The sequence below is a fragment of the Sorex araneus genome, chromosome X (assembly GCF_027595985.1).
Source record: "Sorex araneus isolate mSorAra2 chromosome X, mSorAra2.pri, whole genome shotgun sequence".
Classification (NCBI taxonomy): Eukaryota; Metazoa; Chordata; class Mammalia; order Eulipotyphla; family Soricidae; genus Sorex; species Sorex araneus.
The window spans coordinates 229,570,383-229,587,758 of NC_073313.1; the positions used below are offsets into that span (position 1 = coordinate 229,570,383).

The 17,376-nt window shown below is 38.5% G+C and overlaps 1 protein-coding gene across 1 annotated transcript in view; it reads right to left on the reverse strand.

Moving 5' to 3' along the window:
* PGAP1 (post-GPI attachment to proteins inositol deacylase 1) overlaps nucleotides 1-17,376 on the reverse strand; it is an 88,928-nt gene that overhangs the window by 34,292 nt on the left and 37,260 nt on the right. The window contains exons 9-14 of the mRNA XM_004601400.3: nucleotides 16,327-16,382; nucleotides 15,037-15,120; nucleotides 13,864-13,910; nucleotides 12,947-12,998; nucleotides 7,798-7,875; nucleotides 3,153-3,228 (exon numbers count right to left, since the gene is read on the reverse strand). Of these exons, the coding sequence (XP_004601457.3) occupies nucleotides 3,153-3,228; nucleotides 7,798-7,875; nucleotides 12,947-12,998; nucleotides 13,864-13,910; nucleotides 15,037-15,120; nucleotides 16,327-16,382 (393 nt within the window). The remainder of the gene's footprint in view (nucleotides 1-3,152; nucleotides 3,229-7,797; nucleotides 7,876-12,946; nucleotides 12,999-13,863; nucleotides 13,911-15,036; nucleotides 15,121-16,326; nucleotides 16,383-17,376) is intronic.

A 17,376-nucleotide genomic window follows, 5' to 3' on the forward strand; every position in this document is an offset into this window, starting at 1 on the left:
GGCCTCCTGCATACAAACTATGCATGACAGCCTGTGTTAAATTAATAACACTGTATGTTTATTCGAGTAAACAAGTCTTTTTTAATATTATAGGATGACTTTTACTTTTTATTTATTTCTTTTTTAAATTTTTTTTAGTGAGTCACAGTGAGGGTACAGTTACAGATTCACCCCTTTTCGTGCTTGTTTTTCCCTCATGCAATGTTTGAGAGCCCATCCCTCCACCAGTGTCTATTCTCCACCACCAATGAACCCAGTATCCCTCCTACCCCCCAATCCCATTCCCCCCACCCCACCCCACCTCTGTGGTAGGGCATTCCAATTTGTTTTCTCTCTCTCCTTTTGGGTGTTGTGATTTGCAACAGGGGCATTGAGTGACCATCGTGTTCAGTCTCTAGTCTACTTTCAGCATGCATCTCCCTCCCCTCGCATTTTACTTGGTGTTCCCTTCTCTATTTGGGATGACTTTCCACCAACATGTGAGGCCAGCTTCCAAGCTATGGAGCCAACCTCCTGGCATTACATACTACTACTCTTGGATGTAAGTCTCCTACTCTGTTATTTTATATTCCACAGATGAGTGCAATCTTTCTATGCCTGTCCCTCTCTTTCTGGCTCATTTCACTTAGCATGATACCTTCCATGTTGATCCACTTATATGCAAAGTTCACGACTTCATCTTTTCTAATAGCTGCATAGTATTCCATTGTATAGATGTACCAAAGTTTCTTTAGCCAGTCATCTGTTCTCGGGCACTCGGGTTTTTTTCAGATTCTGGCTATTATAAACAGTGCCACAATGAACATATAAGTGCAGATGTCATTTTGACTATACATTTCTGTTTCTCTAGGATATATTCCCAGAAGTGGTATTGCTGGATAAAATGGAAACTCAATTTCTAATTTTTTGAGAAGCGTCCATATTGTTTTCCAAAGGGGCTGGACCAGTTGGCATTCCCACCAGCAGTGTAGAAGGGTCCCTTTCTCTCCACATCCTCTCCAACAGCGGTTGCTTTTGCTCTTTTGGATGTGTGCCATTCTCTGTGGTGTGAGGTGGTATCTCGTGGTAGTTTTGATCTGCATCTCCCTGATGATTAGTGATGCAGAGCATTTTTTCATATACCTTTTAGCCATTCGTATCTCTTTCTTGGAAAAGTTTCTGTTCATTTCTTTGGCTCATTTTCTGATGGGGTTGGCTGTTTTCTTCTTGTAGACTTCAACTAGTGCTTTGTATACTCTTGATATCAATCCTTTATCGGATGGGTATCGGGTGAATATCCTTTCCCATTCTGTAGATTGCCTTTGTATTCTGGTCCCTGTGTCTTTTGCAGTGCAGAAGCTTCTTAGTTTAATGTAGTCCCATTTCTTTAACTCTGTTTTTACTTGATTGCTTAGTTCCGTGTCATCTTTGAAGATACCTTTAGCAAGATAGTCAAAGCCATCTACCACAAACCTATGGCAAGCATTATCATCAATGGGGAAAAACTAAGGGCGTTTCCTCTAAGATTGGGAACAAGACAAGGATGCCCACTCTCAACACTTCTCTTCAATATAGTACTGGAAGTACTAGCAATAGCCATTAGGCAAGAAAAAGATATTAAGGGCATTCAGATAGGAAAGGAAGAAATCAAACTCTCACTATTTGCAGATGATATGATACTATATCTAGAGAAGCCTAAAAGCTCTACTAAGAAACTCTTAGAAACAATTGATCTGTACAGTAAGGTCGGAGGCTATAAAATCAATACCCAAAAAACCATGGCTTTCCTATATGCAAACAATGAGACAGAGGAAAGGGACATGAAAAAAGCAATCCCGTTCACAATCGTGTCCCAAAAAATCAAATACCTCGGAATCAGCTTAACCAAGGAAGTAAAGGACCTCTACAAAGAAAACTATAAAATGCTACTCCATGGGGCTGGAGCGATAGCACAGTTGGTAGGGCGTTTGCCTTGCACGCGGCCGACCCTGGTTCTAATCCCAGCACCCCATATGGTCCCCTGAGCACTGCCAGGGGGTAATTCCTGAGTGAAGAGCCAGGAGTAACCCCTGTGCATCGCTGGGTGTGACCCAAAAAAAAAATGCTACTCCATGAAATAAAAGAGGACATGAGGAAATGGAAACATATCCCCTACTCATGGATAGGGAGAATCAACATTGTCAAAATGGCAATACTCCCATTTTGAAATACTCCCATTGTGAAAAAGCATTATACAGATTCAACGTGATCCCTATAAGGATACCCATGACATTCTTCAAAGAAATGGTTCAAGCAATCTTGAAATTCATATGAAACAATAAACACCCACGGATAGCTAAAACAATTCTTGGGAAAAAGATGTTGGGAGGTATCACCCTCCCCAACCTTAAACTTTACTACAAAGTGGTAACAATTAAAACAGCATAGTACTGGAACAAAGGCAGAGCCGCAGACCAATGGAACAGAGTGGAATATCCCAACCCACAACCCCAAATGTATGATCATCTAATCTTTGATAAGAGGGCAAGAAATGTGAACTGGAACAAAGAAAGCCTCTTCAACAAATGGTGCTGGCATAACTGGACAACCATATGCAAAAGAATGGGCTTAGACCTCGACCTGACACCATGCACAAAAATCAGATCAAAATGGATTAAAGAGGGGCTGGAGCAATAGCACAGTGGGTAGGGCGTTTGCCTTGCACTCGGCCGACCCGGGTTCGATTCCCAGCATCCCATATGGCCCCCTGAGCACCGCCAGGAGTAATTCCCTGAGTGCAGAGCCAGGAGTAACCCCTGTGCATCACCAGGTGTGACCCAAAAAGCAAAAAAAAAGAACAAAAAGCAAAAACAAAAATGGATTAAAGACCTCAACATCAAACCACAATCCATAAGGTACATCGAAGACAAGGTCAGCAAAACCCTTCTTGAGTAAACAAGTTATAATGAGTTATAACGGGTAAAGAGAGGCTGCTAAAATCTCAGGGCTAGGACGAATAGAGATGTTACTGGTGCCCACTCAAGGATGACAATGATACAGTGATATGGTTATTCTAGAACTACATTTGAAAATACAATGCTGCAAAGTTATGCTTTATAACAATAGTTAAAACAAATTACAACTGTTAAAAATAAAAGAGCAACTTATAACGTTTCAAAAATCTGAGTACTTACCAAAGGAAAAAAGATGAGTTACAGGAAGCTGTATGGATCTTGTCTCTTTTTTAAAGAATTCACAATCTACAACAAACTGAAATATAAAAACATTATCTTATTATTATTTTACAGAATAAAGATCAGAACAGAAATAGCAGACTTGACACTTTCTCCTTTAGTCAAATACCAATTAGTCACAATTTAAGTGATAAAGATCAGAAAAGTTCTGATGATTCCAAATTTTGCCAAAACATTTTTGAATACATATGAATATTTTTCTCAAAAGAGAAAGACCACAGTATGAATCACATGATGTTAATATGATTAGAAACACTGCAGATTTAAATGTCAGTTAAGAAATATAAAACTCAACTTGCTCTTCAAGCCCTTGTTCTTTCTTGAACACATACCATACTTGCTCGTCTCTATGTTTCTTCGCTTGCTTATTTCCACTCTGGAGAAGCCTGAGTTCTCTCTGAGAAATGTACTTCTCCCTGTCTCTCCTCTCACATTTTTCTAAATAAGTTTCAATTAAAAAATAGCTTGCTTCACACATACACACAGAGAATGTTTGTGTATGTATATATATGTATATCTCATATAAAAATATGAAGAATGCCCATTTAACCTTATTCAAATTCACTAATTATTACATATATAATTCTGAAATATAGATGTACATACCTGGTTATGAATTATAGACAGTTATAGACAATTCCTAAGAAGAGTAGCTAAGTTAAAAATTCCTATTAATAAGTTTAATTTACTTTAACAGATAAAATATTAGGAGGTCACATAATTTCTAAAACAACAGACCTATAGTAAAGTCATCTTTGATTTGGGTTTCTGGGTCACAACTGACAGTGCTTCTGGTAAAGTCTTTACAAAGTTGTCTGCATTTTGAGACGTCTAGTAAATAATCCTTTGAGAATGGGAGGGGGCTACAGCACATGTCGAGCCATGCTACGGGCATCCAGGGACACATCTGTGATGCTGCAGGTATGAGTCACTAATTCAAAATATTTGTCTTTTAAAATATAGCTCAAAGGTAGTTTAGTGGTAGTTTAATTAGCTACCACTAAAGCTTAGTGGTAGTTAACTAAAGTTTCAGAGTACAAAGTAGAACAAAAAACTCCTATCTATTCCTAGTCTCAAAGAATTTAGAACAATGTGATGATAACAAAGGTACAAATAAATTATAACTGAGTGTAGTAAATTTCCGAAAGAAGTTATAAAAAAAGTATTATTGGAATAAGTACAAGATCACCTGAATTGCCTGGAAACCAGGGGAAACTATTTCTTTAGGCTTAATTTTGAATATTAAGTTGGTTGGGTAGAATGTAGAAAGCAGATGAGGTCTTACCTTTATTTCTTCCTTTACCCTAACTTTTCTAAAAATTCGGCATTCTTTTATTTCCACTTGCCTAGTACAAGACCTAAGACCTTCTTATAAACTGTTTTTCAGCCATTATACACCATAATTAGATTTATCTTCCAAAAAAATAAATTGCTCTGATCTGTTTCAAAAATAAAATTTTAAGATCTTACTGGCATTACTTAATAATTTATGAATTGGGTAGCATCAAATATAGCAGAGGAGCTGAGTAGGGCTATGTGAAATGACTTTTGCAGGCAGAAGTTGATTGGGAATAAGGACTATTTTAAAAAGTCACCTTTTCCCTTGTTGTATGGAAGAGGTTCTATGAGGCAGATTACCTAACTAAAGTTGGCCAACTGATTTATGATTGACTGGTGAGACTCCATCACTGCAAGAGGGAGAAAATGGAATTATGTCTCAATTTGAAGAAAGTTTTTAGTGACTCCATTTCAGCCTGTTTTCCTTTTCAACAAATCCCATTACAACTATGTTGAAAAATCTTTCAGCTCCTGACTAACTTTTAAATATTAAAGTTCCCAATCAATGTCTTTCATAATAGGGCCATGAATTTACTTTTTTTTTTCTTTTTGGGTCACACCCAGCAATGCTCAGGGGTTACTCCTGGCTTTGCACTCAGGAATTACTCCTGGCAGTGCTTGGGGGACCATATGGGATGCCGGGGATTGAACCCGGGTCGGCCACATGCAAGGCAAACGCCCTACCCGCTGTGCTATCGCTCCAGCCCCATGAATTTACTTTTCTAGACTTTTCTTCCATACTACCAATTTATTCATGCTGTTCATTCTTTTTAATTTGTTATTTATTATTTATAATTTTCCAAATATTCTACTTCTACCATTGCTCTCACTGTTTCTTTGTCTCAACAGTGTTAATTATAACATTCTGCGGTGATATTACTATTGACCATCTGGTGATGTGGATAATTCAACTAAAGAACTGAATTTTAAATGATATTAATTTTTTTTTTTTTTTTTTTGCTTTTTGGGTCACACCTGGCGATGCACAGGGGTTACTCCTGGCTCTGCACTCAGGAATTACCCCTGGCCGTGCTCAGGGGACCATATGGGATGCTGGGATTTGAACCCGGGTCGGCCGCGTGCAAGGCAAACGCCCTACCCGCTGTGCTATCTCTCCAGCCCCTATTAATTTTGACTAATTAAAAATCAAATAGTCACATGTACTAGTAGCTCCTGTATTGAACAGCACAGGTCTAGTTCATTCTAATCTATAAAAACTCTTCTTTTTTGGGGGTTGGGGTAGGGGGCCATACCTGTTGTGGTGCAGGTCTCACTCCTAGCTTTGTACGTAGGGATTATTCCTGGCAGCCTCAGAGGATCACATGAGGCAACTGAATCCAAGTCAATCAAGGGATTGGATATTAAAACTAAGTGTTTAAGGCTTTATTAGTGTATTACCTCTTTTCTTCCCCCAGAGAAATCCACAGTGCTCTTTTGTGCACCCCTAATCCCCTAAGTTTATCTATTTTTTTCTTTTTGGGTCACACCCAGTGATGCCCAGGGGTTACTCCTGGCTCTTCACTCAGGAATTACTCCTGCCGGTGCTTGGGGACCATATGGGATGCTGGGAATCGAAACCGGGTCGGTCGCGTGCAAGGCAAATGCCCTACCCTCTGTGCTATGGCTCCAGCCCCGTCCTAAGTTTATCTTTAACCTTTCCTTGGTGCTTTACTTCTCATTGTTACATTCCCCAAGTCAGTCTTGGATACTTAAACATCAAAACTTCCAGTGATCTTGGACTTTGTATTTGTTATGAATTACTTGCTTTTCTATTTCCCCTATAGCCTTTTCATGTTTTATTATAGAGCAATGTTCTTCTGTTAAGCACAGAAAAGACCATTACTGCTATGCTTCTAATATTTGGAAGTTGATTGACTCTGAAATATATCTACTCTTTGGTATCAATCATAATTACTTGACTCAGGCTTCAGTTGTTTTAGTTCCTAACATCCCACAAAGGGAGGTCTGCTGAGGGACTGGGATGGACCAAGGGCGAGCAGGGAAGCTACCCTGGCATCAAAATGAGACACTCTAGAAAGCATAAAAGCATAGTCTTGATGTGAGTTCTTATAATTTAAGAGACAGGACCCCCATGGAGAATGAAGAGCTAAACCAGCCTCAGGACCTAGTCTGGGATTTAGGTAAAAGCCTTGCTTGCCCTTGGAGCCCAGAGAACTAAGTTTTAGAATCTATCACTTACTTTGTTTATTCAAATAACTGCAGTATTAAGTAACAAGGGAAGGATAAACACAAAATATATATCCATGGTAGACAAAACATCTTGAGTAAATCTCCCAGAAACTACCTGCATTGAAACTCTTTACTTCTGTAAATGATCTACATGCAGTCCTATGCCTTGAACCCCCTCAGATGTTTATAAGTATGTTAACAGCTCTGCATTAAATGGCTATTTTGACTGTAGTCCTCTGTCTCTTTGTTCTTCTCCTGTGGAGACCAGAGGAGGTGGCTCTCAGCCATGGAATGCACACGCCTGTTAGTCACCCATCCTTTGAACTCAAACAAGGCAAGTGCACTATCTGATTTACTACTGCTCTGACTTTTTAACTATCTTTTAAGGTAATTTAAAATATATCTGGTGATAAAAACTTATTTTTCGAACTTAAAAATATGTATTTAGTAGCTTTCTCACTGTCCCTTCCCTGAGCTGTTGCAATACCGAGTGGTCACATATACGGATGGATATGATATTTACATACTCTTAGTTGCTCTGCTTGTAAGGGAAGTGTGTACTTGGCTGTTACTTGTGCATGCTAGTTTTGGTGCATAAGAGACCAGACACTTCGGTGTAGCACCAGAAATCACACATAACAACAAGAACTCTACCATCTGGGAGTGGGTATCTATTTTATTTTCATTCTTCCCCTTGCTTGCAAACATACTTCTCTCTCCAAACCGAGGGGTATATAGATTTTTGATAACACAATTCATATTTTCCTGGTCATGAACTGCTTCTTTTAGTAGAGTACCACACATAAAAGGGCACCATTTATTAAAACTTTTTTTTGAATAATAAAACAGAAATAGTTGTTTGGAACAGAGGCTTGAATATATTTTGCTTAGTTTAAATTAGAAGAGATAATTCTAATGAATTAATAGTCAATTGGAATACCCACTGGTCACTATTTTAGATAAGCCCTATGCTGAAAAAATTCATTCATAAAATAATCTAAATGCTTAGCACAAGTAATCTCAAAACATTCTGATAACAACCTTAATCATTTGTTACCTTACTTCCATGGACAGATGGTACATAAACAACAAGATGAGACAAAGATGGATAGTCTTGAAGTCTTAATGTCAGAGACTAAAAAAAAAAAAAAACCACGCTGATTTTATTTTTTAAGGTACAAGGAGCTTAAAGCATGTCAAAAGATAAACTACAAACAGTAATTCATAAAATTTATTGCAAACTTTAATTAAGCATTTCATAAAATACCTATTTACATTTTGAGTTTAACAATCCTGGTTAAAGGTAAATTTCTAAAATTATATATATATACAGACTAAGAAAAAGATCTCTTAAATTATATCTATTCATGCAAAACAAATGATATTTAATACTAAAGTTAATTATATTATTTTTACTATCATAAAGAGAGTCTCTTGCCCGCATGCCTGGCTGTCTTCCTCGGGCCCCTCGGAGGGGATGGGCTCCGGCTTCCCTCCCCACCCCGAGTGGAGCGCCTGGTGGCCGAGGACCACCGGAACCTAGCCACAGCCATGCTCAAGGCCCCTCCCCACATGTTTGGACAAGCCTCACGCATGAAGGTAACAGCAGAGGAACCCAGGTGTGTGTAATCCCATCAATGGCCAACATCCAGAGACTTAAAAGCAAGCTCCCAGAAGCTACTCCCAGAAGTAGGATATCTTATAACCTACTTTGCCCTGTGGGAGAAACTAGCAAGCTACTGAGAGTTTCCTGCCCACATTGGACAGCCTCGCAGCTTCCCATGGTGTACCCATACGCCAAAGCCAGTAACCAGCTGAATCTCATTCCCTTGACCCTGAAAGAGCCTCCAATGTGGCATTGTTGGGAAGGCCAAGGAAAGAGAGGCTTCTAAAATCTCAGGGACAGGACGATAGAGAGGTTACTGAGACCGCTCGAGAACTCGACGATCAACGGGATTTTGATTCGTGTGATTCGTGATACTATCATTATTATTATTATTATTATTATTATTATTATTATTTTGGTTTTGGTTTTGAGGCCTCATCAGTGGTATTTAGAGGCTACTGTATCCTTGATGCTTGGGGGCTGTCGCCAGCAGTGCTCAGGGGACTATATAGTTCTGAGAACTACATGCTAGCAGCCTCTTTCATGCAGAGCATGTGTATTGTCCTTTGAGCTGTCTCTGAGGCCCCAAAATAATTAATTTATGTAATTATTTCTGAGTATGGTTCTTTGATTCTTATAATTTATCTATTGTTACAATGTTATACAAAATTTGTACAATGTTACAATACTATATCTACATTTATTTTAGTAGTATTAGACAAGAAGTAGTTAACAGTTGATGAACAAATGATACCTATCTTTGATAGAAACGTTGCAAATTAAATGACTCTGATATACTGTAAACAGTAAAAATTAATGGCTAGTAATGTACATAAACAATATGCCCTGGAACTTAATAAATGACATTAAGACAAAGATAATAATAGATTTCATCAAATGAATTTTCATCTCAAATTTAGGGCCAGTGTCTATATTTTGAGGAATGAATAAACAGAAATGTCTATTTAATAAAAATGAAAGGAACTAAATAGTTTTAAAATCCAGTTTTTCCTGAAAGTAAATGGGAGTAATTATTCATTATAATAATTTGTGTGCATTTAGGAATTTCCGCAATTTCCTCCATTTTTCTTTAGAAGCATGTATCTGAACAAGGACAACAGTGCTCAAGCTAAAAATCAAAGAGAGGCTAGAGTGATAGTACAGCAGCGAGGGTGCTTGCTCCCATGCTGCTGATCCAGGTTCTATTCCTGGCACTACATATGGTTTCCCGGGCCTGTCAGGTATCCTGAGTGCAGAGCAAGGGGGAACCCTGAGCACCACTGAGTCTGGCTCCCAAACCCAAAAAAGAACCAACAACAATAAACAGTCAAAGAGAGTCTCTCTACAGCCTGATTAGATTCACTTGGGGGTGTTTATTAAACACAAACAGGAACAAATCTGATAACATTTTATCAGATTTATAATAATTTATTTCCAGTTCTTAAATCCAAATTAAAACTCCAGGGAATATTTCACAAAATATTATTATATTTATATTATATATAAATAATATTATAATGAATTGATTAAGTATATTTTAATATTTTTGTTTTGCTTCTACATAGAAGGTTAAGATGCTCAGAGCTAGGAACAGCCCCTGAGCACAGATGGGTGTGGCCCAATACTCTCCCCTCTCCCAGAACACCCCCTCAAAAATAAAAAAATGGAATGTGGGTTGGCGAGATGGCTCAGCGAGCAGCTGGGGTGCTGGCTTTGATAAAGAAGGCCTGAGTTTAATATCCAGCACTTTATGGTTCCCCAAGCGCCCTGGGAGACATTCAAGCCCAGAACTGGAAATAACTCCCGAGCTGCTCTGGGTGCGGGCCCCCAAAACAAAAACAAAGAACTGAGCTTCCAAAGTTCAGAGTGAGCAAAGGTCAGCCAGCTCTGAGGCACACCAGAAGCAGTATTTCAGGGCTTTCCATTCCTGAGGTCCTGAGTGGACTTCTTTCCCTTCCTCTGCTGCTCAGGAATGTCCTGCGCCCCTGACAGTGAGCTCTGTGGTGTGTGAGGAGAGAGTTGGCACAAACGCATCCCTGTCCAGGAAGCGAAGCATTGGTTAAGAACCCGTTGGGTTCTAGCCTCTGAGTCTTTTCTCCAGACACACCCCTGAAGTGGGCACCCTAAAGTGGGTGCTGGGGACACAGCTTCTTCTGCATGTGCCTCTGGAGCTGGACTCCCCTGCTGGGTCTGAGTGTGGTCACCCGATAGAGTGGCCAGAGCCTGGTGGGCCTACAGTGCAGGCTGGGGACAGCTAACCAGGCTGTACTGTGGGGAGGAGGGAAGAAAGGCTACCAAGAATTAACTCCTGTACTTTGGGGAGACTTTCATGCCAATGTTTAGGGATTTCTTGATAGTCTTTCATCTCAGAATCTCCAGTGTTCCACAAGGTTTTCCTCCTACATTTTTTTTCTTTTTTGTCAAGTCAAATCAAACCTTCATGCTGGTTCGCTGGCAGAGGAACCCAGGTGTGCGGGACCTGGGGCTGTTATCTCCAAGCCTGCTCGGATCGGGACTGGACCTCTTTCGCTCAGATCCCCTATTTTCTAGTAACTAGGCGGTCACACCCAGAAACTCACCGCCCTCCCCCCTGCATTGTGTAATCCCATCAACGGGCCAACATCCAGAGACTATAAACCAAGCTCCCAGAAGCAACATTTTATAGCCTAGTTCTCCCTCTCGGAGAACCTCGCAAGCTACCGAGAGTTTTCCTGCCGGGATGGGAGAGCCTGGCAAGCTCCCCGTGGTGTGTTAATGTTCCAAATACAGTAACAATGATAGGTCTCATTCTCCTGATCCTGAAAAAGCCTCTAATGCAGCATTGTTGGGAAGGATGAGTAAAGAGAGGCTGATAAAAACTCAGAGCTAGGACGAATGGAGACGTTACTGGACACACTCAAGCAAACTGAGGATCAATGGGATGATAGTGATAGTGATGGAAGGTTAAAATAGAATCAGTGACTTTGGTTTTTAAATTACATTGTAGTTTTTGATTGAAGTTCTGTGATTTACAATACTGTCTGGTAGGTTTCCCATGCACATAATTCCAATACCACACCCATCACCAGTGTACGCACCTCCCTCTCCTGGGGTTCCCAAAACTCATCCCTCTCAAATCTCTCCTCACCAACTAACTCAATTCTGTAGAGCAGTTCTCGCATATGAGTGAGGTCACTTTATATCTACCCCTTCCTGACAGACTTCCCTTGGAAAGATATCCTCTAGTTCCACCAATGTTACTATAAATTACATGAACTTGTTATTTCTTTTTGATTTTTTTTTTTTGACTCTCACCCAGTGATGCTCAGGAGTCACTCCTGGCTCTGTGCTAATGAGTCACTCCTAGTGGTGCTTGGGGGACTATACGGGGTGCCAGGGATCAAACCAGGTCCACTGTGTGCAAGCAAATGTCCAACCTGCTATACTATCACTCTGGTCCTGATTTTGTTATTTAATAGGGCTGCATATAATACACTGTATATATATATACTACAACTTTCAGTTTGTCTATTTTCAGGTCTACATCCTGCTGTGCTCAGAGCTTACTCCTGGATCTGTAGTCAGGAATCACTCCTTGTGGGCTCATAGAGGTATACAGGATGCGAGGGATAGAACTCTGGTCAACTGCACACAAAACAAATGTCTTACCCTTTATCTCTCTTGCCCCTATATAACAATTTATTGATCCATTCATCCAGTTGGGCATTCGACTGTTTCCATTGTACTAAGTATGCATATATCCTTTAAAATTAATGTTTATGTATTTCGAGAACAGATACCAATAAGAGGTATCATGGGTAATATGGGAGTTCTACTCCAACTTTTTTTGAGATACCTCTATATTGCTTTCTGTAGAGGCTAACCCAGATGACATTCCCAACAACAGTGGGTGAGGGTTCCTTTCTTACCACAATCCCACCAACGCACCAACACTGTCTGTTTCCAGACTTTTTGATACGTGCCATTCTCACTGGTGTGAGATGATGTTTCAGTGTTGTTTTGATCAGCATTTTCCTAATCATGAGTAATGATAAGTACTTTTCAATGTCTATTGGCATTCATATGTCTTCTTTGGAAAAGTGTTTAGAATCAGTGACTTTAAAAAATGTTCATATGAGTTAAATCCCTTCCTTACAATCCATTTTTAAAAATACAAAACAGTATTAATGAAAATGCACAGAATAAAATTGACAAGGTGATATAAGTGCAACTATGCATTGCAATTAGTCCCCTCTACTAGAATGTTAAGTTCGTTTTCTCATTGCAGACTCTCACTTCAAATACGAATTCTGAATATACAACTCTAATTTAAGACAAATCGTTCCAAACATATTTCAAATTTAATTAAAAAAATCGCCGATCTCTAGAAATAACATATAGACTTAATTTGTTGAGTATTATCAACATAATTTATATCTAAAGATAAAAGTAATGCATATTTTCTCCATTAATGTATTCCTAAAAAAAGTATTTTTAAATTTATGCTAGCAAATCTCATTTAATAGCTAGATGAATACAAAATTTAAAAAAATTCTAAAATGTGTATTAGCTTAAGTTAAGCATTTTTTACCTGAATATTAAAATATAAAGCATACATTACCTTAATTGTTGGCAGCAATTCAGCTTTCCATGATAAATCAACCCCTTGCTGACTTTGAAATAAGAAAACACAATTATTGGATAAATATATTAAAGTTTTAAAATAATAAATAAGATTAAGACTTAATCTTATTTACAAATTCCATTCACATACCTATCAGAGTTGTAAAGAATGAACTTTAACAAGTCCAACTCAATATACTCTATTTTTCCTTTAGGAAAAATTTTTCCTTTAGGAACAAAAAGATTCCTTCTTATCATAACCAGCTATTTCAATGCCTGCAAAAATTACTAGTATGTTAATTTACCTTATTTTTCATTTAAAAATTAGTGACAATATCCACAGCTGTAAAACAAACTTTGAAATGTATTGATTTGGTGAGGAGGGGAGCAGCATTGCAGCTCAATACTCCATTGTATGCCTCATATAAGTGAGGCTCTGGGTTCAATCCCTGTCAGCACAAAATGTTTAAGAAAATAAGACACTATTTTAAAAGTATAGAGTTTGGAGAGATAGTACGGTAGGGTGCTTACCTTGTACACAGCCAACCTAGGTTCAAATGCTAGCACTCAGTATGGTTCCCAAACTCCCCAAGTGTGCTCCCTAAGCACAGGGCCAGGAGTAAGCCTGGAGCACTGCTGAGTTAGTCAACCCCCACCCCTACCAAAAAAGTGTGTATGGGAGCCAGAGGGATAGTTCAGAGCTTAAGATGCTTATCATATAAGCTGCTGACTCCAGTTTGACCTCCAGCACCACACATGATCCCAGAGCACTGCTGGGAGTTATCCCTGAACTCAGAGTGAGGAATATGCCCTGAACACCTCTTGGCGTGGCCCTCCCATACACACCCCCACAAAAGTGTAATCTGTGTCTATTGTTGAGAAAAATGGACAATGAAGAGCGTAAAACAGACTTACCACATAGAAGAACTGTTTATGCAGCCAAAAATCCAACTATTCGTATCCTAATAATAATACAAAAAATATGTACTATTACCAAAAATAATTATAAAACTAGGTATTTGGGGAGTAAGGGGTATGGTTTGGGGGTACAGCACAAGCTTCAAGTATATGAGGGCCAAGGTTTCAGCCTCATCACTACAAAAATTTCATAAAAAGATAATTTTAGCATTTATAATAATATGTGTTCACTCCAAAGGCAACATAGATCAGCTGGTAATTTAGAGTAGCAGTAAGAAAAATAGTGACATTTCTCCAATTGTGTATTTCTCCAATGCACAATGTCCGAACAATTCTGACTCTTGAACAACACTTTCAGAATCTGACAAGAGTCATTTTTTAGATAGATAGTCATAAAATAATTAAACTACTGTCATCCCATTGCTCATTGATTTGCTGGAGCGGGCATCAGTAATGCCTCCGTTGTGAGACTTGTTGTTACTTTTTTTGTCATATCAAATACACCACAGGTAGCTTACCGGGCTCTCCAAGAGGGGTGGAGGAATCGAAGCCAGGTCAGCCTCGTGCAAGGCAAAGTACCCTACCCGCAGTGCTATTGCTCCATAATAAAAAAAAAAAAAAAGAATGTCCACTTTTCTCTATCATTATCCCAGTGTCCTTCCCCCTTCTCTTCGCTGTGCTAAGCTACCTACTAAAGTCAAGTTTTTAGTTTCTATTGCTTTGGGCATTTGATATTCCCATAGGTACAATGATTCTTGATATCCCACATATAAGAGAGATCATCCTGTTTCTCTTCCTCTCTTAACTTCACTCAGCAAGATACTCTCAAGTTCCATCCAGAAGCAGTCCCTAAATTCAAAGCCTGGAATAAGCCCTGAGCACTTTATGTGACTCCCAAACAGAACAAACAAGCAAAATCTTTCAATTTAATTCATTTATTTTCACATAGTGTATTAAGATAAAAAGACCTAGAGTCAAGGATATAATTTCATAGTATATTATCGGTTACAGTTAAAACTTTCCAATCAAAATTTTATTTCAGATAAAAAATTTCAACTAATTAGATTTGATCATGATTAAATGCGAAAGCAGTATCTATTGGACATTAACTAAATCTGAAAAGTGAACAACAGTTAGTCTTTTAAATTTAGAATGTATCAATTATCTTACCAGCATGGTGCTCTGACAATAGACATGAGTATAGATTTTTCTATGATTTGCAAGAGGAAATGTAAAATATATCTTATTAGATTCCTAAAAAAAAAAAAAAAAAGGGAAAACACTGTTATACTGGATCATTCCATCATTTGAAACTCCAGATAAAGAAATAAGTAATTATTCTTATTCTATCATCCTTGGTATTGTTGAAATTGAATATTCTGGAAACAGGTTTGAAAGAAAATACAAGTGAAAAATAAAGACCAGGTCATCTAAAACCTTGAGTAGATGGGACTTGGTTTATTTTAGAAGTATCAGTATGAATGCATGTCTTTATTTTTATCTGATCTGTGGTTATCTAGTCTATATAACTACATTTCTTAGATCTGTCCCCCAATTATGGACTTGAAATGGTAACCCACTAGTCATAAACATCTATTTTGCCAAATGATATTTTTTGGACTTTGTTTCTCAAATAGTAGAAAGAGTTTCTTAAAGGAAAAATAATCTAATTCAAGCTCCTGGGTTGAAAATATACAAAATGATGGTATATCTTCTCATCCTAGAAAGTAAGGAATTATCAGCGACAACTAAAGAGCTATAAAAAATATTCAGGAGACTAGCTTGCTATAGCTTCCATTGGTCAGACAGAACAATCTCAATTCTAAGATTAAAGATAAATAACACTAGTATTTTAGTTTATAAAGAAGCACAAATATTTTTACATCCATAATACTGGGAGGAACAGAAACCCAAAATGTCTTATGGTCACTTTGGAGAATAACTGTGAGCCAACTCACTATTCTTATAACCAATAAATATAAGATCCAAAGATCTAAGCAATTAATTTTTTTTACCTTTATGACTTGTTCCATTTTTGACAAATTAAGTAGGTGAGAAGATTTTCTACATAGTGTTCCAGTTAATAAATGAAGAAGGGACAATCAAATTAGAGTATCATCACTTTTGCAAACCAGTTAGTGAATTATGACTAGGCATTCTTCATCATCAGCCGCTAACATCACAAAAAAAGAGAGATTCCAGCAAAAAAATTTAAAAAACAAAAAATCTTGAATGTGCTCTTGAGCACATATCTTAATACTAAGACAAAAATTGACCAAAGAATATGTTGGAAGATAACACAGATATTCAATTAAATGGTCAAGACAGAAACTGTAAAACTAATGAATTATTAAATTATTTTAATATGAGAATGATAGAGCTTTTAAGACTCTTAACTTTTAAAGATAATCAGTAAAATATGTTTTTTAAGTAAAATAAATCGGTTGGTGCTATACTTACATTGTAAGCAACATAGGACCATTTGGATACTTCTACTGGAACCCACATAGATGTGCCTAAGATAAAGGAAATGAATTTGACTTGGTCTTATTTAAAAAATATTATATAGTTATTGTTTTTAATGTTGAAATACTTATCACAGCAAGTATTTTTTTTTTTGAGTGGAAGATGGGGGCCACACCTAGAGGTGCTCATGGCTTATTCCTGGAGCTGCCCCTGAGTACTACCAGGTGTGGCCTGGACACCTTTGCTCCATTTAAAAATAAAGTGAAATACATTTTCTAGTTAACATGTTACTTTCAGGACAAGTTTTTAAAGAACGATAAGCCACATCTGGAAAGACATCTACAAGTGGCAGAATTTCTTCTGAATCCCGCACAAAGCTTAGTCATCCTAAGGCAACCCAAGGGGGGCAGGTGAGCCCCTGTACCCACGCAAACAGAGCATTGGCAGCCCCAAACCTCCACACTCTACAATCGTCGCCATGCTCCTGGCTGGACCACCACTGTTAGAATAAGTCTCATTCAGAAATTAATTTGTTTAAACACTCAAATATGCAGGTCTTGGGGACTGAAATCTCCAGTTTCCAAGGGGTCAGGGATGGGCTACCTCCCCTCAATCTCCCTGTACTTTGGAAGCTCGGCAGTCACATCCATGAAACACCTTTGGCACCACATAAGCTCTTTCACCCACCATGATCCAGAGGCTCAGAAATAAATCTTGAAAGGAATCTATAAGGGGCAGAATTTCCAGATGATGCAAAAGGTTGAGTCATCCCAGGGCAACCCAGAGCGGAGCTGGTGAGGCTCAGGAGCCTCTGAGCCCATCCAAACAAGAGGCCCAGCAGCCGAAAACCTCCACACTCCACAAACGCTGCCACACTCCCGCCAAGCCCCAGTGCTTGGAAAAGCCTCATCCAGAATTTAATTTGTTGAAAAACTCAGGTATGCGAATTCTGTGACTGAAATCTCCAGTGTTCATAGGGTCAGGGCTAGGCTACCTCCCTCCATATCCCTGGTACTTCCAGAAGGCTGGCAGTCACACATACAC